Consider the following 24,493-nt stretch of genomic DNA (forward strand, 5'->3'; position numbering starts at 1 on the left):
ATATGGATGTGCTTCCTGTCTCCAATTTTGGAGGCTTTGGGGGGCATTGAGTGCCAATAAAATGAGCGCAGAATTAATATCCCTCATCGAGAAGAGGAAATAGTAAAATGCCTCTTCAACTAACTTCCATAACCTTCTACACCACGACCTTTTGGCAAAGGAAGGATTTTATTTGAAATTCAGATGAATGCAAATTTTTCAAGTTATGTATAATTTTTATATTAGCTATGCAGATTGAATTTTTAGTTTACTTAAAAGGACTGTAATACTACAAAATGGTAATTGTTACCTATCCTGCTATTTTGATAGATTGCCTGTCAAAATTCAGCCATGTTCTATATGCATATATTAAATTACATTGCTAACTGAGACCTGCCGTTTTTTTAAATTTAAAGATAACTGATATGAGGGTTCCATTTGTCCTGGAGTGCATTGTGCTACAAAGGAAAATCTGGAGAAAACTTCAAAAGAACAAATTTTATCAGTAGATTTTTAATTCATTTACCTACTGATTTTAAACCTTTTATGTTGAAATATCAGTAGTTGGTATTGATGTGAAATTTGTGCCTGAACTCTACACTGACAATTTAACCGGAATTAAAACAGTGCTGATGTACTTGGGGAGAGCTAACAAGACACAAAATTACACTGTGAATCATAGGAACCTGGAAAGTACTGAAGATCAGAGCGACCTTGGAGAACATATCCTCAGATCCCTAAAGGTAGCAGGGCAGTAGTTAAGGTGGTTAAGAAGGCATGTGGGGTACTTGCCCTTATTAGCAGGAAGGTCATGCTTGAACTGTATAAATCGTTGGTTTGGCCACACGTGGAGTATTGCATGCAGATCTGGTCACCTCATTTTCGGAAGGATGTAACTGCACGGGAGAAGCTGCAGAGGAGATTTACCTGGGCTAGAGGGTCAGAGCTATGTGGAAAGATTGAATAGACTGGGACTGTTTTCCATGGAGCAGCAAAGGTTGAGAGGGGACCTGATAGAGGTGTACAAAGTTATAAGGGGCATTGATAGGGTGGAATAGAGGGGTCAATAACAAGGGAGCACAGATTTAAGGGATGAGGTATGTGGTGATATGCATATGCACAGTAATGCACATAGTTAGATATATGACCTCTGACCAGCAGGTGGTGACAGGGATCCAACATGTGACTCTAGAGATTGGGCAGTCGGCAGTGAGTCGTATCAGAGGAGAGTCGCATTACACGTAGCCCTCGGAGATTTATTACTGTTTGTATTATAGTTTCTTTGGTTATCTTTCCATGTGTTCATTTTGCCAATAAACTACCTTACGAGTAAAGAACTAAATGTTCTGTGTGCATTTTTACCACGGCTACAACACACAACATAACATAGTATCAGGAGTGTTGAACAATTGAAGATAACTATGGAGAAGGCGGGCAAAACAGACCGAAGAAAGAAAAAAGAAAATTCTTCCACCTACCTGGTAAACTACTGGCAACTGGAACTCAACGCATGGAAAGACTGTGAAGTTGAAGATGGAAGGTCTGAAGGCACTTCATCAGCTTCAAGTCACCGGTAATGTAGATGAGAATTGGCGTGTTTTTAAGCAGCAATTCAAACTCTATGTTGCAGCCCTTGGCCTGCAGGCACAGCCTGACGGGAGGCATATTGCTTTTGCTGCTCATGGTAGCACGTCCTCAAGCCATCAAAATTGATAGTACTTTCACATTCGCAGGGAGACGGACAGCAAAAGCTTTGACGAAGCAATAAAATACTTTGATCGGCATTGCTCCCCGAAAAAAAATTAAACGTTCAAGCATTATATCTTTTGCATGCGTGCTCAGAAAGTAGGCGAATCGTTCAACAGTTTTCTAATCGACTTGCGGTTGAAGGCGCAATCGTGCAATTTTAGTACATTAAAGTCATCGATGATCTGCGATCAGATAGTGTTCAGAATATCAAATGACAAGATACGCAAGAGGCTATTAAGGGAAGATGAGCTTCAGCTATCAAGATTTGTCATGCTAGCAAGCTAGCTGCACAGCATTTTGGCGCCAATGTGGAAGAAAGTGCCAGCGCCAGAAGCTGAGTGACGCAGCCAAAGAAGGAACTTGGTCACAGTGGAGGTGACCATTTTAAGCGGCCGACTGGGTCAGTCATTTTATGCCAGCAATGCGGCAATCGACACTTGCCATCACAATGTCTAGCATTTGGGAAGGTATGTTCCAGATGTGGCAGAACAAATAAATTTGCAAGGCAATATTTTTCACTTCCAATAGTGGACCAAACAGGATCAGTTAACGTGATTGACGAGATGCGCATTGAAGACTGTTTTTCGTTGATATGAATTTGACTGAGGACACAATGAGTCCGAACATGCAAAGTGAAGAAGTTTTTCGAACCAGTTGCAGCAATAATGATGGTGATGCTAATACCATCGAAGACAGATAGACAATTCCATTGATGGTGAATGGCACATTAATCAAATAGAAGCTCGACATAGGATCGAGGGCCAATCTTGTTTGTCAGATTTGAACGAGCTGCAAGTTAAACTGAAAGTCGTCAATCAAACAAGGCTACAATGGGAATGAAATTGTGACATTAAGCACATGTGATCTCGAAGCATTCACACCATATCATTTTCAATTGTGGACACGGAACGAGAGACTATCATAGGAGCGGAAATGTGTGAGGCACTGGAGCTAGTTGAGCGGCTGTACATTCCAGACAGCACTGCGACAGAGGATGAGTGCAAATGGCAACATGACGAACTGGAGGAGTTATCAGATGAACTGAAAGAAAAAGTCAAGGTGGAGGAAGAGAAAACAAATGAAGAAAAGGAGGAGCCAAAAGGAATTCCAGAATTCTGGCTGACAGTCTTCAAAAACGTGGATTGCTCAGTGACATGATACAGGATGAGCCTAACTTAAAGCATTTACAAGATTTAAAGGTGAAATTTTCAGATCCTGGACAATCAATGAGTTTTACTCTTGAGTTTAAGTATGAGCCAAATGAGTATTTCACAAATGGAGCAGTGACAAAAACATACCAGATGGAGTCACAGCCTGATGAGTCAGACTTTTTCTTCTTTCATGAACCCGAAAGCACGGGATGCACAGGGTTCCAGATCGACTGGAAGAAAGGAAAAAAAATCACATTGAAAACCATTAAAATGAAGCAGAAGCATAAGGCTCGGGGGACTGGTACAACTGTTACGAAAACTGCACCAAATGACTCTTTCTTTAATTTTTTTGTCCTCCTGAAGTTTCAGAACATGAATGAAATGAATGAAAATCGCTTATTGTCACAAGTAGGCTTCAATGAAGTTACTGTGAAAAGCCCCTAGTTGCCACATTCCGGCGCCTGTTCGGGGAGGCTGTTACAGGAATTGAACCGTGCTGCTGGCTTGCCTTGGTCTGCTTTCAAAGCCAGCGATTTAGCCCTGTGCTAAATAGCCCCAGTAGAGCTGGATGAAGGTTCTGCAGCCAGACTCACTGCTGACACTGAAATTAGTCACTTCTTGCATGAACACATAGTACTTGACAGGAGAAGCTATTGCAGATGATGATGCTGATTACAATGAGGAGGGTGAAGAATCAGATGATGAGCCAGAAGAGGAAAACTATGAAAATATATTTCGTTTATTTGGAATCAGTGACGAGGTGATAACCAAGTAGCATCCAATCTGTGCAGGACAACGATAAGTGTGAAAGTTCTGAGATGAAGTATGCAGAGGCTGAAAATGAGAAAGCAACAGCAGACAAATTAGCTGAGAGTAAATCAACTACGAACAGCCAACTGGTAACTGAAGAAATAATCCCCATTTTGGAGAAATTGGCTCCAGAGAAGTACGATGAATTATCACATGCCCACGGAATGATTCCTGCAGTGGATTCCCAAGTACTTTAGGCCAGTCCATCAAATGAACTTGCAGGAAGGACAAATGGATACGTTTTCGTGCGCTTCTCCAACAAAAGACGAAACATGTGTTCTTATATCAGATGAGTCACAAATTGAAGCTAAAACACAAAGTGAAGAAGTAATGCCTAATGTTGAGGACATTGGTCTAGCTGAGATACCGGAATGCGAGGGTTTGCAGATCATTCCTGAAGTCGCAAACTTGCCTGCAACTTCAAACGCGTCCAAACGTATGTCGACATTAGATGCCTCACCGGTTGATGGCATGTGGTACAGCGGTCGAGCGCAAGAAACATGGATCACCCAAAATTCCTCAATCCAGCAAAGACTCCAGAAACAGCTTTTATAGCAGAAGATCCAGAAACAGCTATTACAGCAGAAGATCGAGAAACAGCTGTTACAGCAAGGGATTCAGAAACAATTAAGCTCTTGGTCGAGAACAGTAGCAAGAATGGTGCTCCCGGTGCAGGTGTGAGTGTGAATCATACCAACTTCATGGACGATGGTACTAAAGCTAAGAAGAAAAAGAAAAGGAAAGACCTGATCCTTCAAAAAAGAAGGAAAGGTAAGAAAAGAGTCGAGGACACAGTCTGTCGAACGGGTAGCAGCTGTGACAGTGCAGACATGAGCATTGGCAGTAAGGCAATAAGTACAAGGACACACGTGGAGTAGGAAGCATCATTTCCAAAGGCTGAAAGAGTCGGTGACTCAAAGAACAGACAGGAAACCAGTCTTTCAAAAAATGAAACAAGATCACAAATTCGATCAATGCTCAGGAGACCAACAAGAAGATGTTGTTAACCTGAAAGACTGAACGTGTAGTGAACTGTGCACAGGGACACATTTGAAATTGTTCTGCATATCATGTTTGGTAGAGCACATTTATATTTGTTAAAACATTCACATTTCCAAAGGAAGGGGGATGTGGTGATATGCATATGCAAAGTAACGTATATAGCTAGATATACGACCAGCAGGTGGACAGGGGTCAACCATGTGATTCCAGATATCAGACGGTTGGCAGTAAACTGTATCCGAGGAGAGTCGCTTTAGAAGTAGCTCCGGGAGAATTTACTAATCATTATCGTTTGTACTATAGTTTCTTTAGTCATCTTTCCACATGTTCATTTTGTCAATAAGCTATCTTACTAGTAAAGAACTAGATGTTCTGTGTGCATCTTTACCACGGCCACAAACAGAACATAACAAGGTAGAAGGCTAAGAGGGGAGTTGAAGGGAAACATTTTCATCCAGAGGGTGTTGGGAGTCTGGAATTCACACCTTAAAAGGCTGGTTGAGACAGAAACTCTCAGAATATTTAAGAGTATTTAAATATTCACTTGTGCTGCCACATAACCTCCATGGCTATGGGCCAAGGACTGGAAAATAGGGTAACTGAAGTCAGATCTTTGTTGACTGGCATAGCCAAATGGCCTCCTACTGTGCTGTAAACATTTATGAATCCATAGATTGCAAACTACCTCACCCAAATTAACTAATGAACATTCCAAGACACAGTAGCAATTCTTACGCCAGTCCCACTTTTGTGAATATTTTCTTGGGTAATAGGTTTTACGTAGGACTTGACCGAAGACTTAAGTGATTTGATATTTGACTTTCTTGATTGCATTACCAAATGTATGATCTCAGGGTCTAGGAAATTATCACCTAAGTTCTTCCGTTATGGAATCAAAGCCTTTCTTAGCAAAATGAGCAGTGATTTCAGTAGTACTGGATGGAGATAAGACAAAACATTTGAGCCTGCTGGTGAATCTTTGAATGACATGGTTAGCATTAACAGATTACCAGACACATGGGGGGGGGGGGGGGGGGGGAGAATCGGGACAAAATGTGTCTTGGGAAACACATTCCCGGCACATGGGAAAGAAGGACAAATTTCAGGACTTTCCTGGAAATTCCTGGAGGGTTAATCACCAGTAGTTAATGTGGCTTTTAATCCCCAAGTCAGGAATGTGATCCCCACATTAGGCAATGTGTTTTTTGTAACTTAACAATGTATTATTATTATTTATTTAATATTTATTTCAAAATGTCTTCTTGATTATGATCTGCAAAAGCACTGTAAAAAAAGCAATATAAAACTGACAAATGAACCTAACATTTTGCCAACGGTCATTCCCAACATGATTTTGTTTGAATTTAGGCCCTAATGTCAGGTTTTGGTTTGCATCTCAAAACTTGGCCATTGTCGCATTTGCTGTGCACAAATTCATTGGCTCCATTCTTGCCTACTGTGACAAGAGTGACTGCACTTCAGGAGTATTATTGTGATGTCCTCTGGTTGTGAAAAGGGCTTTAAACATCTTGTTTTCATGTCGTCCTGAACTATCAATTAGTGAAAGAAAGCGGCGGATGGTAAAATGTCAAAATGTGCCTTGTTCATCTTTGGTATTTCTGAGGTGGTCTAGAGGTTAAGTGGTTTGTAACTGGTGTCATATTTATTTTCTGTTGGTGAGCAAGTCTTTCCATTTGGCTTAGGTTACGCTACACAGCTTGAAACAAATTAAGCAACACAAATAAAAAGTTTCAACTTAGATTCTACTCCATTATTTTTACACATATAAAAGTTAATTTAAAACAAATATTTCATCAACGAACTTACCTCTAAGGCAGCTTGCAGTGAACGAACCAATAAAATGGGTGGATTTGACAATCGAAATCCATTCACACCTGGACTTATATGAATTTCTAATAAGCAGAGAAAAAAAGAACATGGGAGATTTTCTGGGGATTCTCTGCATTAATTTTATGGTGAGTTATGTTTCTCACCTGACTGCTTTTGAGAATCTCCTCACGTTTAACTCTAGAACCCATAGAGTCTCTACAGTGCAGAAGGAGGCAATTTGACACATCAAGTGAGATGAGGAACAGGGAGAGAGAGCAATTAAACACGTGGCTACAGGGATGGTGCAGGCGGGAGGGATTCAGATTTCTGCATAACTGGGGCTCTTTCTGGGGAAGGTGGGACCTCTACAGACAGGATGGTCTACATCTGAACCTGAGGGGCACAGATATCCTGGGGGGGAGATTTGTTAGTGCTCTTTGGGGGGGTTTAAACTAATGCAGCAGGGGCATGGGAACCTGGATTGTAGTTTTAGGGTAAGGGAGAATGAGAGTATAAAGGCCAGGAGCACAGATTTGACGTCGCAGGAGGGGGCCAGTGTTCAGGTCGGTGGTTTGAAGTGTGTCTACTTCAATGCCAGGAGTATACAAAATAAGGTAGGGGAACTGGCAGCATGGGTTGGTACCTGGGACTTCGATGTTGTGGCCATTTCGGAGACATGGATAGAGCAGGGACAGGAATGGATGTTGCAGGTTCCGGGGTTTAGGTGTTTTAGTAAGCTCAGAGAAGGAGGCAAAAGAGGGGGAGGTGTGGCGCTGCTAGTCAAGAGCAGTATTACGGTGGCGGAGAGGATGCTAGATGGGGACTCATCTTCCGAGGTAGTATGGGCTGAGGTTAGAAACAGGAAAGGAGAGGTCACCCTGCTGGGAGTTTTCTATAGGCCTCCAAATAGTTCTAGGGATGTAGAGGAAAGGATGGCGAGGATGATCCTGGATAAGAGCGAAAGTAACAGGGTAGTTGTTATGGGAGACTTTAACTTTCCAAATATTGACTGGAAAAGATATAGTTTGAGTACATTAGATGGGTCATTTTTTGTACAGTGTGTGCAGGAGGGTTTCCTGACACAATATGTTGACAGGCCGACAAGAGGCGAGGCCACGTTGGATTTGGTTTTGGGTAATGAACCAGGCCATGTGTTGGATTTGGAGGTAGGAGAGTACTTTGGGGACAGTGACCACAATTCGGTGACGTTTACGTTAATGATGGAAAGGGATAAGTACACACCGCAGGGCAAGAGTTATAGCTGGGGGAAGGGCAATTATGATGCCATTAGACGTGACTTGGGGGGGATAAGGTGGAGAAGTAGGCTGCAAGTGTTGGGCACACTGGATAAGTGGAGCTTGTTCAAGGATCAGCTACTGCGTGTTCTTGATAAGTATGTACCGGTCAGGCAGGGAGGAAGGCGTAGAGCGAGGGAACCGTGGTTTACCAAAGAAGTGGAATCTCTTGTTAAGAGGAAGAAGGAGGCCTATGTGAAGATGAGGTGTGAAGTTTCAGTTGGGGCGATGGATAGTTATAAGGTAGCGAGGAAGGATCTAAAGAGAGAGCTAAGATGAGCAAGGAGGGGACATGAGAAGTATTTGGCAGGTAGGATCAAGGAAAACCCAAAAGCTTTCTATAGGTATGTCAGGAATAAGCGAATGACTAGGGAAAGAGTAGGACCAGTCAAGGACAGGGATGGGAAGTTGTGTGTGGAGTCTGAAGAGATAGGAGAGATACTAAATGAATATTTTTCGTCAGTATTCACTCAGGAAAAAGATAATGTTGTGGAGGAGAATGCTGAGACCCAGGCTATTAGAATAGATGGCATTGAGGTACGTAGGGAAGAGGTGTTGGCAATTCTGGACAGGCTGAAAATAGATATGTCCCCGGGGCCTGATGGGATTTATCCTAGGATTCTCTGGGAGGCCAGGGAAGAGATTGCTGGACCTTTGGCTTTGATTTTTATGTCATCATTGGCTACAGGAATAGTGCCAGAGGACTGGAGGATAGCAAATGTGGTCCCTTTGTTCAAAAAGGGGAGCAGAGACAACCCCGGCAACTATAGACCGGTGAGCCTCACGTCTGTAGTGGGTAAAGTCTTGGAGGGGATTATAAGAGACAAGATTTATAATCATCTAGATAGGAATAATATGATCAGGGATAGTCAGCATGGCTTTGTGAAGGGTAGGTCATGCCTCACAAACCTTATTGAGTTCTTTGAGAAGGTGACTGAACAGGTAGACGAGGGTAGAGCAGTTGATGTGGTGTATATGGATTTCAGCAAAGCGTTTGATAAGGTTCCCCACGGTAGGCTATTGCAGAAAATACGGAGGCTGGGGATTGAGGGAGATTTAGAGATGTGGATCAGAAATTGGCTAGCTGAAAGAAGACAGAGGGTGGTGGTTGATGGGAAATGTTCAGAATGGAGTTCAATTACAAGTGGCGTACCACAAGGATCTGTTCTGGGGCCGTTGCTGTTTGTCATTTTTATCAATGACCTCGAGGAAGGCGCAGAGGGGTGGGTGAGTAAATTTGCAGACGACACTAAAGTCGGTGGTGTTGTCGACAGTGTGGACGGATGTAGCAGGTTACAGAGGGATATAGATAAGCTGCAGAGCTGGGCTGAGAGGTGGCAAATGGAGTTTAATGTAGAGAAGTGTGAGGTGATTCACTTTGGAAGGAATAACAGGAATGCGTAATATTTGGCTAATGGTAAAGTTCTTGGAAGTGTGGATGAGCAGAGGGATCTAGGTGTCCATGTACATAGATCCCTGAAAGTTGCCACTCAGGTTGATAGGGTTGTGAAGAAGGCCTATGGAGTGTTGGCCTTTATTGGTGGAGGGATTGAGTTCCGGAGTCAGGAGGTCATGTTGCAGCTGTACAAAACTCTGGTACGGCCGCATTTGGAGTATTGCGTACAGTTCTGGTCACCGCATTATCGGAAGGACGTGGAGGCTTTGGAGCGGGTACAGAGGAGATTTACCAGGATGTTGCCTGGTATGGAGGGAAAATCTTATGAGGAAAGGCTGATGGACTTGAGGTTGTTTTCATTGGAGAGAAGAAGGTTAAGAGGAGACTTAATAGAGGCATACAAAATGATCAGGGGGTTAGATAGGGTGGACAGTGAGAGCCTTCTCCCGCGGATGGAAATGGCTGGCACGAGGGGACATAGCTTTAAACTGAGGGGTAATAGATATAGGACAGAGGTCAGAGGTAGGTTCTTTACGCAAAGAGTAGTGAGGCCGTGGAATGCCCTACCTGCAACAGTACTGAACTCGCCAACATTGAGGGCATTTAAAAGTTTATTGGATAAACATATGGATGATAATGGCATAGTGTAGGTTAGATGGCTTTTGTTTCGGTGCAACATCGTGGGCCGAAGGGCCTGTACTGCGCTGTATCGTTCTATGTTCTATGTTCTAAGTCTGAAAGGACCCTCTAAAAGAGCCCCTACCTAGGCCCACTCCCCCACCCTATCTCTGTAATGCCACTTAACTTGCACATCTTTGGACACAGAGGGGCAATTTTAGCATGGCCAATCTACCTAACTGCACATCTTTGGACCATGGGAGGAAACCGGATAACCTGGAGGATACCCACGCAGACACAGATAGAACATTCAAACTCCACACAGCCAGTCACCCAAGGCCGGAATTGAACCCGGGCCCTGGCACTGTGAGGCATCAGTGCTGACCATTGTGTCACCAAGCTGTCCTATGTCTGTACAAAGTGATGATTCAAAACCTCACGTTAGTCCTCTAATAGCAAATGAGTGACTATTCTCCTTGGAGGGGGCAGTAGAATCCATTCAGGTTTTCTTTGGAGTGATTCCGGGTACAAAAGATTAATGATATGGTAATTTCGCTGTAATTTTCTAAAATTCTTTCTAAAATAGAAACTGTGCTAATGGACTGGAAAATCGTCTATGTCACTGCCTCATTCAAAAAAGGGAAATGAGTGAAAGAGGAAATTTCAGGACAATCTGACTTTTGCTCATTGTGGGGCAATTTCTCGAGTCAATACTTGAAATTAGGGATGAAAAGGAATAGACTAATCAGGAGTAGTTAGCATGGATTTGTATAAAGCAGATTATGCTCAATAGATTAATTGACTTTTTCAGGAAATTACAGAACATACATGGATTTTCAAAGAAGAATTAATCAGGGGCAAATATGAAGAACAAGGCACTTAAAGGAAAATGTCAGTTATAGATGGATTGATGGCAAATAATAGGACCAAAGATGGGGTAAACGGATGTTTTTCAGATTGACTGAACATAGTCAGCTAAGTTAAGTTATAATCTTTATTGTCAAAAGTAGGCTTACATTAACACTGCAATGAAGTTACTGCGAGAAAAACCCTAGTCATCACATTCCGGCGCCTGTTCGTGTACACAGAGGGAGAATTTAGAGTGTCCAGTTACCTAACAAGCATGACTTTCGGGACTTGTGGGAGGAAACCGGAGCAGCCAGAGAAAACCCACGCAGACACAGGGAGAACTCCACAGTCCAGACTCCACACAGACAGTGACCCAAATCGGGAGTTGAACCTGGGACCCTGGAGCTGTGAAGCAACAGTGCTACCCACTGTGCTACTGTGCCACCGGTTTGGAATTCAATGGTGCATATACTAGAGTAGATACTAGTATGCCTCAACGATTCATGATGGGAACTCTTTGGGCGCGATTTACCAGCCCTGAGATTCCCGATGGCCGTTACGCCTCATGAGATGCTACCAGATCACAATGGGCGGGATCCAGTCTTGCACAGCTAAGTGAGTTTAAAATCCACTGAGCCATACTGATGCCAGATGGAATGGCCAGCCAGCATCTATCGGCCTTGCCGAGGAGACACCAGCCGAGCAGTGATTCATACTGGTCTCCAGAAACAAGACCCAGGCGAGTGTTAGGCGTCTGACCAGGCTGTTACCCGCCGCCACCTGAGCACAGTGGTGCAGCAGGGTTGCCCAGGTGGCACTGCCAAACTGGCAAGGACACTGCCAGGGTGGCATACTGGCAGAGCCAAGCTGGCATTTACCCACATCAGGTATCAGGCCTACAGGTGCCCTGTGTGTATGTGGTGGGATGCAGGGGCTAGAGGACCCAACAGGTGAGCTGGGGCGTTAGGGGATCCGTGGCCATGCCTGGGTTTGAACGATCGGAGCTCCATGCTCATCAGAGTTCCTCAGTACAGGAGATGATGCTGAGTCTGACCTTGGGGGTGAGGGGTTGTGTTTCCTGTGGGTCCTGAAATAACAACAGAGTGTTGTTAGATAGCGGGGTCATTCCTGGTGCTAGGACAGACTCTAATTTTATTTGTTTAGATTATGCCCTTTGTTTCCAATTTATAGAAATGATTTGAACATAGATACAAGAGGAATGACATAAAAGTTTACTGATTATATCAAATTAGGAGCATAGAGAATAGGGGTGGCACGGTGGCACAGTGGTTAGCATTGCTGCCTCATGGCACCAAGGCCCCAGGTTCGATCCTGGCCCTGGGTCACTGTCTGTGATGGTCTCACCCCCACAACCCAAAGATGTGCAGGCTCGGTGGATTGGCCATGCTAAATTGCCCCTTAATTGGGAAAAAAATAATTGGATAGCCTAAATTTTTTTAAAAAGGGACATGGAGGATGTCTACAGAATCGCGACATGAGAGTGGTATGTACAGATTATTTACAGCTGTAATTCAATGTGGAGAAATGTCAAGTAAAATTTCTCCATAAAATAAGTGAGAGTTTGTATGCCATAGTTGGTGAACCCCTGAACGGAATGGAAAAATCTGAGCCAGCCGGTCCAAAAAGAGGGGAGTGCAGGAAAATAGGGAATAAAAAGGCAAATAGGTTTTTTGTTTTAATGGTATTGAATGAAGAAACAAAGAAGTAATGTTGAAATAATTTGAGATGTGGACTTAGACCCGTCTGGTGTATTGCCTCCAATTCTGAACACGCCATTACAGGAATTACCCATAGAGATAGAAATTCTGGAGCGATACCAAGTATGGAAGGTTAAACTCCAAGAAAGGTTTGAAAATCTGGTGTTTTTTCCACTGAAACGGAGAAGGTTCAGGTGGGATACAAATTATGATCAAAATTTACAAAGATTTTGAGAAGACAAATAGAGAAAGAACTGATGGGAATAAAAAGGAAGTGAAGAGAAAGAAAGTCCAGTTTTGGAGTCTATATTGGTAGGTGAAGGCATTACTTCCACGAAATGACATTTGAGGATTGACCCTTGTGAAATTTAGAATGACGGTTTAGTTAAAATGCAAAACTGAATAACCTGATGCCTGGTGCCTCCATTCAGGGAACAACAAAATCAACTTTCTGAATGTCTTACGTACCTCTGGGAATTAACTCTTTGTAGGCTGAATTTAAACTTCAGCAGTAACTTCCATTTATTGAGTGATTTCAATATACTAAATCATTCAAAGGCACTTTACAGCATCATTATTAAACATAATAACATTAGCCAGCTAGACATAGGGTAAATTTCCAAAATATTGCACATTTATACATAAATCCAGTTATCATAGTATAGTTAAGGCATCCGTTGTTGTCTGTACATGCAGAATTATGCTAATTGTCCCTTGATGTATGCAAATTAGTGAAAAAAAATGCTGCTGGGTCTCTGGGTATGTCAGGATTGGAAACTTGGATTATGACCAGGATGACAAACTTAAAAAAAAGCAAGGATCAAACATTATGTCGCTGCCCGATTTTTTAATGGTTATTGAAGTAATTAACACTGAGCTTCTGGATCTGAATATCAATGTTGGCTGACATTTGGGTTGGACTAATCTGAAATTTAAAATCAGAAAATGCTGGAATGCTCTGCCTGGCATCATCTGCAGAGGGAGAAACAGAGTTCTCGTTTTAGGTTGATAAGTCTTTCACTGGTCATTGACCTGAAACATTTAAACTCTTTGTTTCTCTCTCCACAGCTGCTTCCAGACGTGCTGGGCAGATCGGGCATTTTCCGTTTTCATTCGACTTTTCAACATCCACAGGAATTTGAATTTGCAGAAAATGTAAGCTTTAGTTTGAGAGCCGGGGCTGCAGTGCACAAATGTTGCAGCTTGACAGTGAAAACAATCTGTTGAAATATGTATTTCCTTTCAATTTCTAACTCCTGCAGATTCCATGTTCTGTTAGGTGACAGGACGTAGCACAGAAGGCTGCTAATAATAATTCTGAGGCTGAAGAAATAAATCTTGGAATTGTGGCATAGTATTGGCAGAATTACCCTTCCGGAAACTGAGCATTTAACAAGCGCTCAGGATCCTTTCCCCTTGAATCTCATCAAAGGTTGATGTGTAAGCTTTGCTGATATGAAGTCTCCGAAACCAAAGGATGTACAGCACTATGCTGCAGTGTTCCTTAGGTGGGAAAAGCTGGCCACTATGTGAGTGAACCTTTCTTGAACCTGGAGAGCTTTTGCGAAAGTATTGATAGCGATGGGGCAGCATGGTAGCATTGTGGATAGCACAATTGCTTCACGGCTCCAGGGTCCCAGGTTCGATTCCGGCTTGGGTCACTGTCTGTGCGGAGTCTGCACATCCTCCCCGTGTGTGCGTGGGTTTCCTCCGGGTTCTCCGGTTTCCTCCCACAGTCCAAAGATGTGCGGGTTAGATGGATTGGCCATGCTAAATTGCCCATAGTGTCCAAAATTGCCCTTAGTGTAGGGTGGGGTTACTGGGTTATGGGGATAGGGTGGAGGTGTGGACCTTGGGTAGGGTGCTCTTTCCAAGAGCCAGTGCAGACTCGATGGGCCGAATGGCCTCCTTCTGCACTGTAAATTCTATGTTAATTTTTTTAAAAATGTGAACATGAAGGGAGCTGTAAAAAATGACCTCGTTCTCCCAGATAAAGGCAAAAAGAAACAAAGGAACAGGAGGCCCTTGAGCCATTTTTTTCTCTTCAATGTTACCATGGTAATTCGTATTCCAACTCCATTTATCCACTTACCCATTTACTGGGCGCACGATTTAACGGGACAAGTTCTAAGCGAGGTCACAAGTGTGGTTGCCCGTGAGCTCCTCGATGGCCTTGTTGCCGAGCCCTTGACCGCCATCGAAAGACATGTAGTCATTTCTTTGGGCCATAGAGTTCTTCTCTGGGCGAGCCCAGACTTAGAATTATTTTCAGCACTGGGGAGTTGGCCACACTGGCTCCTCAGAGATCTGGCCGCCATTTTGGAAGGTTGCTCCCTGATCTCTGAGTGAGCTGGAGGGTCCCCCACACCCCACCCATGGGCAGTGTCACCCTCCCGCACACATGGGCATTATGCCGCCACCCCCCCCCCCACCCCAATGAGAACATCCCACCATGGGGTCGCTGAGGGCCCCCTTTTCAGGCCTTTCCACACCACCTTTCAGCCATCACCGATCCGAGACCCCCACACTGCACCACCCCAACATTCCAGGGGCCACCCGTGCCTGCCCTTCAAACTCCGCCCTCCATCACTGATATCATGGGCATCGATCCCCTTGGGCGTGGACCCTTTGCAGTGCCACACTGGCACCCTGTCGGTGCTCCTGCCAGCCTGGCAGTGCCACCCTGGCAGTATCAAGGTGCCAGATGGGCAGTGCCAAGGTGCCCAAGTGTCAGGGGAGAGTCAGGGTACCGCCCTGCCCTATCCTTGACCACCCGTGGACCTCCAATGGCCTAGGAGACCTGCCAAGGGCTGGTTCTTATTTGTGTGGACCAGGACTAATCATCGTTCACGGGACCTCGCGCTGGCGGGCCCGTTCGATCCCACGGGGCCGCTGGATTGGGCGTCCATCTCGTTAATAAGATGCCATTTAGCTTTAAATGGTGATTATTGTTTTCTCACAACGAGGCGATTCCTGAATCCACCAACGGATCAAGCCAGTTCGATCGCAAACTGCGTGGCGCCATTAAATTCCATCCATAGTATTTTTCTCTGCATTCATTTTATGATTTATGGGCATCACAGGCAAGGCCAGCATTAATAGCCCATTCCTAATTGCCCTCATTAGGGTGATAGTAAGCAGCCTTCTTAAGTACAATAATGATTTGCTGGGTTATTTCAGAGTCAACCAGATTTCTGAGGGTCTGAATCACATATTGACTAGTTTATAAAAAAGCCTATTTCTGTTCGTGGTAAATCCACTCCATAGAACCCCTACAATGCAGAAGGAGGCCATTCAGCCCATCGAGTCTGCACCGACCCTCTGAAATAACACCCTACTGAGGTTCACCCCCCACCCACCCCCCCCGCAATCCCACGGATATTGAACTGATGAGACTCAAGTCCAAGAGTTTGAACAGACCAGTATTTTTAAAAGATTACAATGGTCAAAGGATTACTTCTTTAGGCGTGTGTGAGCTTGAAGTTCAAGTCAAAGATAGAATCCATAAAGTGAAATTTCCAATTGTAGCGACATATCGCGAATCGTTACTAGGCATGGAAGCTAGTGAAACACTTCAGTACATCAAGAGAGTATGCAGTGCTGATTATACTTTGAATGCGCACAGTGGATCGGTGGATTCAATAGTACAAGCATTTCCGGAGATTTTTCAAGATTTCGGTGTCTTGCCATTTACTTACCGAATTCAGCTAACGGATTATGTGCAACCCATAATACATGCTCCTCGGAGAGTATCAGCACCATGAAGAGATTGTTTGAAAGCTGGGGCGTCATTCTCCGACCCCCCAGCGGGTCGGAGAATGGCCGTTGGCCGCCGTGAATCCCGCCCCCGCCGGTTGCCGAAGTCTCCGGCACCGGATATGCGGCGGGGGCGGGAATCGGGCCGCGCCGGTTGGCGGGCCCCCCCGCTCGATTCTCCGGCCCGGATGGGCCGAAGTCCCACCGAGAAATTGCCTGTCCCGCCGGCGTAAATTAAAGTAGCTATTTACCGGCGGGACAAGGCGGCGTGGGCGGGCTCCGGGGTCCTCGGGGGGGGGGGCGCAGGGCGATCTGACCCCGGGGGGTGCCCCCACGGTGGCCTGGCCCGTGATCGGGGCCCACCGATCCGCGGGCGGGCCTGTGCAGTGGGGGCACTCTTTCCCTTCCGCCTCCGCAACGGTCTCCACCATGGCGGAGGCAGAAGAGACTCTCCCCCCTGCGCATGCGCGGGAAACTGTCAGCGGCCGCTGACGCTCCCCCGCATGCACCGCCCCGACATGTCATTTCCGCGCCAGCTGGCGGGGCAACAAACGCCGTTTCCACCAGCTGGCAGGGCGGAAATCCCTCCGGCGTCGGCCTAGTCCCTCAATGCCGGGGCTCGGCCCCCAAAGATGCGGAGCATTCCGCACCTTTGGGGCGGCGCGATGCCCGTCTGATTGGCGCCGTTTTGGGCTCCAGTCGGCGGACATCGCGCCGTTGGGGGAGAATTTTGCCCCTGAACTTGATAGAATGATGAATCTGGGGGTCATTAAGAAAATCGAAGAACTAACAGCTTGGGTGTGTGTAGAAATGCTATAACGATTTAAGAATATGCATGGATCCTAAAGACTCAATGCCAACATCAAGCGAGAACACAATCCTACACTAATCCTGAAGAAATAATGAGCAAAATGTCTGGTGCAACGTAATTCAGGAAACTGGATGCATTGCAGAAATTTTGGCAACTCAAATGGGATGAAGAGAGTACAAAGTGTTGTACATGTAACATTCCATTTGGGCACTTCTGTTTTCTTTGAATGCCTTTTGGGATAATATCTGTGTGGTAAACCACTGTTGCACCTGTATTAGGTGATGTACGGTAGGACCTGTACTACAGGTTCGCCGGTAGTCCCTGCCTGTTTAAATATATATATTTTTAAAACATGTTTATTGAAGTTTTTAAATACAGTTTTTCTCCCTTACAAACAATAACCCCCCCCCCCCACCGTAACAAAAAAAGAAACGAGAAATCACGCGGAGCAAGATAGTAAAATAGTATATTTACACAGCTTTGTACACTGGCTCCCTCCCGTACGTGCCAGTTTCCCCGACTCTTCATGTTATCTCTTGCTCATCCACCCCCCAGGCAGCTCCCTCCCCCCCCCCCCCCCCCCCCGGACGCCACCCCCACGCCCCCCAGGTTGCTGCTGCTGCTGACCGACCTTCCCCTAACGCTCCGCGAGATAGTCTAGGAACGGTTGCCACCGCCTGTAGAACCCCTGCGCAAACCCTCTCAAGGCGAACTTAATCCTCTCCAACTTTATGAACCCAGCCATATCATTTATCCAGGCCTCCACGCTGGGGGGCTTCGCCTCCTTCCACATTAGCAAGATCCTTCGCCGGGCTACTAGGGACACAAAGGCCAGAATACCGGCCTCTTTCACCTCCTGCACTCCCGGTTCGTCCACTACTCCGAATATTGCTAGCCCCCAGCTTGACTTGACCCGGACTTTCACCACCTGAGATAGTGCTCCCGCCACTCCTCTCCAGAACCCCTCCAGTGCCAGGCATGACCAAAACATATGGACATGGTTCGCCGGGCTCCCCAAGCACCTTCCACATCTGTCCTCTATCCCAAAGAACCTGCTCAACCTCGCCCCCGTCAAGTGAGCTATGTGAACCACCTTCAATTGTATCAGGCTGAGCCTGGCACACGAGGAGGAGGAATTAACCCTACCTAGGGCATCAGCCCACAGACCTTCCTCGATCTCCTCCCCCAGCTCCTCCTCCCATTTACCCTTCAACTCTTCTACCAGCGCTTGCCCCTCTTCTTTCATCTCCTGGTGTATTGCCGACACCTTGCCCTCACCGACCCATGCACTCGAGATCACCCTGTCTTGAATTTCTTGTGCCGGGAGCAACGGGAATTCCCTCACCTGTCTCCTCACAAAAGCCCTCACCTGCATATATCTAAAGGCATTTCCCGGGGGTAACTCGAACTTCTCCTCCAGTGCCCCTAGGCTCGCAAACGTCCCGTCAATGAACAGGTCCCCCATTCTTCTAATCCCTGCCCGATGCCAGCTCTGGAATCCCCCGTCCATCTTCCCCAGAACAAACCGGTGGTTACCTCTGATCGGGGACCATACCGATGCTCCCATTGCGCCCCGGTGCCATCTCCACTGGCCCCAGATCCTTAATGTTGCCGCCACCACCGGGCTCGTGGTATACTTTGTCGGCGAGCGGTGCCGTCACCAACGCCCCCAGGCTCGTTCCTTTGCAGGACGCCATCTCCATCCTCTTCCATGCCGCCCCCTCTCCCTCCATAACGCACTTGCGGATCATCGCCACATTTGCTGCCCAGTAGTAGCTCCCTAGATTTGGCAGCGCCAACCCTCCTCGGTCCCTACTGCGTTCCAGAAACCCTCTCCTTACCCTCGGGGTCTTATTCGCCCACACAAACCCCATAATACTCCTACCTACTCTCTTAAAAAAGACCTTAGTGATCACGATGGGGAGGCACTGAAACACAAACAGAAACCTCGGGAGGACCACCATTTTGACCGACTGCACTCTACCCGCCAGCGAGAGCGGTAACATGTCCCATCTTTTGAAATCCCCCTCCATTTGCTCCATCAATCTCGTCAGGTTCAGTTTATGTAGGGCCCCCCAACTCCTGGCTATCTGGATCCCCAGGTACCGAAAGCTCCCCTCCGCCATCCTCAGCGGTAGGTCCCCTATCCCTCTTTCCTGGTCCCTTGCCTGTAATACGAAGATCTCACTCTTCCCTACATTGAGCTTATAACCCGAAAACTCCTCAAACTCCCTCAGAGTCTGCATGACCTCCACCATCGCCTTCACTGGGTCCGCCACGTACAGCAACAGGTCATCCGCATATAGCGACACCCGATGCTCTTCTCCCCCTTACGCGTGCGGCACCAAAACACCGGCGCCATGTTGGTGAGGAGCCGCCGTGCGTAAGACGTTCCCCACGCATGCGCAGGATAGCGCGATCCAACTGTGCATGCGCGGGGTGACGCGGCGCCCATTTGGCACCGCGTAAGGACACTGGAGCGGCGTGAACCGCTCTAGTGCCATGCTGGCCCCCTGTGGGGGCCAGAATAGGTCGTGCCCTGGCACTGTTCGCGCCATCATGAAACGCGACGGCGTTCACGACGGCGCGAACACTTGGCCTCCAAATCAGAGAATCGCCCCCAATGTGTCTGAGAGAAGTTATCAAGAAGATGAATACTTTTGAATGGACAGATAAGCATGAGCAAGAATAGCTTACTCTGAAAACAGCTTTTGCCAACAGCTCCAGTGCGATTTTTCGACCCGACCAAGAAAACAAAAATCTCGACTGATGCGTCGAAGGATGGGTTAGGTGCAATTTTGTTACAGCACGAAGATGGAGAGGTTTGGAAGCCAGTTGCCTATCATCTAGGTCCATGACCAAGTCTGAGTGTCGATATCCTCAAATTGAGAAGGAATGTCTTGCACTAGTTAATGGATAAACACCAACTTTTCTGGTAGAAATGGATCACAGACCATTGGTAGCCATTGTCAAAATAAACCTTAGTGAGATGTCACCACGCATCCAGACAATGATGATAAAGCTCCAGCGGTATGTTTTGATCTAATTTACACTCCAGGCAAGCACCTTGTAGTTGTAGATTCACTATCAAGGGCTACAGCTGTACTTGAAGACAATCATATTGAAGATGATGTGAAAGTGCATGTCAATCTGATAAGAGATACTGCCGGTATCTGATGGAAAATCAAAACTAATAGTGGCAGAAACCAAAAAGCATGAAGTTCTGCAGATGGTAATCAAGAATCTCAACGAGGGCTGGCCAAAGGGGTCATGTTCAAAGTACTACAGCATCAGAGCAGAACTAAGTGTAGCCAATGGATTCCTACTAAGGTAACAAAGAATAATAATACCACAGTCTCAGCGAGCCGAAATTTTACAAAATAATTATGAGGGCTACCTTGAAACTGAAAAGTGTAAAAGAAGAGCATGAGAAGGTATATTGGCCAGGGATCAACACGGATATTCAAAGGATGGCAGAGGAATGCGCGGCATGTCAAAAGTTCCAACATAGATAAATGAAAGAACCAACGCAGATGGGTGACATAATGACACTTCCATGGCAGAAAGTAGGGATAGACTTGTTTTATCTCAAAGAGAAAGAATATTTACTGGTCGGAGATTACTTTTCCAATTTTCCTGAAGTGGCTCAGGTATCCAGCCCGTCAGCCAGGTGTGCTATAAGGCATTCTACAGCTCTTCATTGCATTCCACAGGTTGTCATGAGTGATAATGATCCATGTTTCATTTGTCAGGAATGGAGGGAATTTGCGCAGAAGTAATAGTTCAAGCATGTCACATCCAGTCCTTTATATCCACAGTCAAATGGAAAGGCAGAGAAAGGTGCGCAAATAGTAAAACAATTACTTACAGCCAGGATGATCCATATCTGGCATCGCTCAGTTATCGAGCATCATCTTTGAGCAATGGTTTGTTACCATCACAATTACTGATGAACAGGAAGATAAGAACAACGTTGCCTTATGTTTCAAATCAACAAGCAAGACACAAAATAAACATCAACTGCAGTCTCAAAAGAGGAAGCAGAAGAGATACTATGACAGGTCAACCAGGCCTCTAGAGCCTCTAGAACACAATGATGTCATAAGGGTGGAGGATCCTGATGGCTGGTCAAAGTGTGCGAAGGTGATGTAGAAGATAGATCCAAAGTCTTATACAGTCATCACAGAACATGGACAGGTACTCAGGAGGAACAGAAGAGCTTTGTTAAAAGTTCAGCAACCTGTTACTTCACTATCTGCAGATGATGTGTGTGAAAATGTCTGTCTATCCAAACCAACTCAACCTGAACAAGAATCAAGTGTACAACCTGAAGATGCACAGAGTAATGCACTTCCAACAGAGGCATCTTCAGAGCCACAAGAATGTCAAGCAGATTTGGCGGATCAACAAAAGCTTAGAAGGTCAACGAGACATCGAAAGAAGCCTGGTAGACTGAATCCGTAGTAGACACTGTAATTGTAAATAGTCTGAAATGTTATGTTATGCATATCATAGGGATGATAATTTTTTGAAATGATGTATATCATATTTTTGTAAAAATCTTAAAGAAAGGAGCTGTAATGATATGCATAAGCAATTCTGAATGTCCATATGTTTAGACCTCCGACTAGCAGGTGGCAGTAGATTTATACCATGTGACACTGCAACCTCGGGAGTCTGAGTGAGAAGTCGCAGTGGATAGTTATGTTTAGTATTAGCTCTTCTATTCTAGTTGTTAACAGTTTGTTCGTAGTATTAATATTGTTTTCTACCCACGTTGCTGTAATTTAATAAAACTTAACTAGTCACGAACTAGATGTTCTTTGGTGCACTGACTCAATTATTGCAACGCACTAGAACGTAACATTGACCATAATTCCCGAGGAGCCTCCATCGCCACCATTCAAGACAATCATAGCTGATCATTGACCTCAGCTCCACTTTCCTGCCTATTGCCCAAAACACTTGATTTCCCGAAGAAACCAAAAATGCATCCATCTCACACTTAAATATATTAAATGATGGAGCAGCCACAGCCTTCTGAGTTAGCAGGTCCCAAAGATTCACAGCTCAAGATTGTTGAGTAAGGAAATTGCTCCTAATTTCAGTCCTAAATAATTGGCACATCATCCTGAGATTGTGCTCCCTTTCTCAAGTTCTAGATTCCCCAGCCAGGAGTAACATTGTCTCAGTATCTCTCCTGTCAACCCTCTTCAGAATCTTCTATGTTTCAATGAGATTATTGACGATCCAAACACTGCAGTCTTCAGGAGGTCATTGGTTTGTTCGATGGTGGTTTGGGTTACAGCATGACTCGAGTTGGATCGTCTCTTGGCCTCCATCTTCAGGTTCTTACTGGTGTCAGCAGCTATCTCTTCAGTGGATAGCCCTTTCAGGAAGGGATCCTTGAGGATGCACAGGGGGTGAGCAACTGTGGCACCTGGGAGTGCATCATGGCCACTCCCACAATACAATACACAGACCTGCAGGATCTCTTGGTGGTGGTTACGGATGAGTTGCATATTTCAGGAAATGAAATCTCAATCTTGAAAAAACAATGCCCACGGCAATTAAAGCACTGAAAGGCCCGACCTGCAAGTAGCTGCTGCAATGTTGTCCAGCCCAAAAACCCCCTCCTCTCAGGCTCCTCTCTGTTGATTCCGTTGCCCAAAACACAATGGCATCAAGGGGGTGTCAACCCCAGATCAATGGTCTCCCAACCACCTCTCATGCATGCTAGACAATGCCTGCACTGGACCTTTCCACCTATGAGTGATAATATACCATATGCCATAGTTGCTGAATGCCGCCATGATGTCAGCTGTCACCTCTTTGCCACCCTTTAAATGTTGCTGATTTTCCGATGCCCTGTGTGCTCATTGGCATATCCTGAGGGACCTGTAACATTGCAGTCTATTGGGTGGGTTACAATGTTAATTGGCTCTAAATTTAATTAAAAACAGAAATTTGTGGAAATGGGCGGCATGGTAGCACAGTAGTTAGCACAGTTGCTTCACAGCTCCAGGGTCTCAGGTTCGATTTCAGCTTGGATCACTGTCTGTGCAGAGTCTGCATGTTCTCCCCGTGTCTGCGTGGGTTTCCTCCGTGTGCACCGGTTTCCTCCCACAGTCCAAAGATGTTCAGGTTAGGTACATTGGTCATGCAAAATTGCCCCCTAGTGTCCAAAAGGTTAGGTGGGTTTACTGGGTTACGGGGATAGGGTGAAAACGCGGGCTTAAGTAGGGTGCTCTTTCCAAGGGCTGATGCAGACTCAATGGATCAAATGGCCTCCTCCTGCACTGTAAATTCAATGATTCCACAAAGCCCTGTGCTTTAGCATTCAGTGTTAACATGAAGTTGATGTGAATTATCAAGCCAACTGTGTTTGAACATATCACAGTGCACAATAAATGGCCGGATTCCATGGATTTCTCAAGAACCCACCCAAGTGTCTGTCACACTGTGAGTCAACCAATCTCCCTGCAACTTTGTCTTTCCCACACCTTTGAAGATCTCACCTTGGAATTCTCTTAAAAAGTCACTCCAACTTGGATAGCTTCAACAATGGCCCATCTCGCAGGGTTTCAACCTTCCTTTCCGCGATTCTGTTCCCCTGGATCCTCGAGTACATCAAACATCAACTTGCAAGCACAATTTCAGCTGGTCAGCCATGCCAAGCCGAGCACTGCCCGCTATGAGGGGATACCTTTGCCCCAACGCCGTGCAGCACGGCCTCACCAACCGCCGGCTGCTCTCCTGGATTTTCAGTGCTTCTCTTGAGCCCTCTTCAACTTTAACAATAGCCTACCTCGTTTCCCGAGATTCCATTCTTCTGATTTTCTGAGTACTCATTCAAGCACTAAAATACAAGAACACCTTCAGATCTGTAGCCATGCTGATCAGAATGCTAGTGCCCCAAAGGGGTACCTCTACCACAACTGTTTCTTAAATTGCTCATTGCAGCCCTTTCTTTAACTTGGATCCTATTTCTCTGTTCCTTTAGTTTTTTTTTAAACTTAACTGGAACTTACTTCTCACCCCTGTCTTTACTCTGTAATTGGGACTTCCTTTTACGGACTTCTCCCTGTGTGTCCCCTCTCCCTTCCTTGAGAGCTGTCCCCATTCCTGCCCCCCTTCCTTCCTCACCGTTTCGGACATTGGGGATTTACGGCGTTAAGTACCAGGGTCACCTGACCAGGGTTTGTCACCCCCTTCTTCTGTTCTCTTTATGCACAGGTGTGTAGGACCTTTCCTGGGCCTGAAGAACGTAAAGATGAAGAACTGGGCTTGTGCTTCCCGCTCTCAGCCTACTCAGGCAAGGGAAATCTGAAGACACGTAGAGCTCCTGACCTCTGAACTCAGCACTAAGATAAGTTTGAGTTTCGTAACAGTGTACTCATTGTGCGCGATTCAGCGGACTCACGCAGCGCAGAGAAACATCCCGCTATCCAACGGCACGTTGTCGTCTTATTTATGCCTCGGGGAGTTTCTCTCAGCAGAGGCCACATTTAGATGGATTTCCTCGCCAG

The 24,493-nt window shown here is 45.8% G+C and overlaps 1 protein-coding gene across 5 annotated transcripts in view; it reads right to left on the bottom strand.

The window, feature by feature from the left end:
• kynu (kynureninase) overlaps positions 1–24,493 on the bottom strand; it is a 288,595-nt gene that overhangs the window by 32,349 nt on the left and 231,753 nt on the right. For all 5 annotated transcript variants that reach the window (XM_072471682.1, XM_072471700.1, XM_072471709.1 and 2 more), the window contains one exon: positions 6,519–6,604. In XM_072471682.1, the coding sequence (XP_072327783.1) occupies positions 6,519–6,604 (86 nt within the window). The remainder of the gene's footprint in view (positions 1–6,518; positions 6,605–24,493) is intronic.

Source organism: Scyliorhinus torazame, chromosome 2, assembly GCF_047496885.1.
Source record: "Scyliorhinus torazame isolate Kashiwa2021f chromosome 2, sScyTor2.1, whole genome shotgun sequence".
NCBI lineage: Eukaryota > Metazoa > Chordata > Chondrichthyes > Carcharhiniformes > Scyliorhinidae > Scyliorhinus > Scyliorhinus torazame.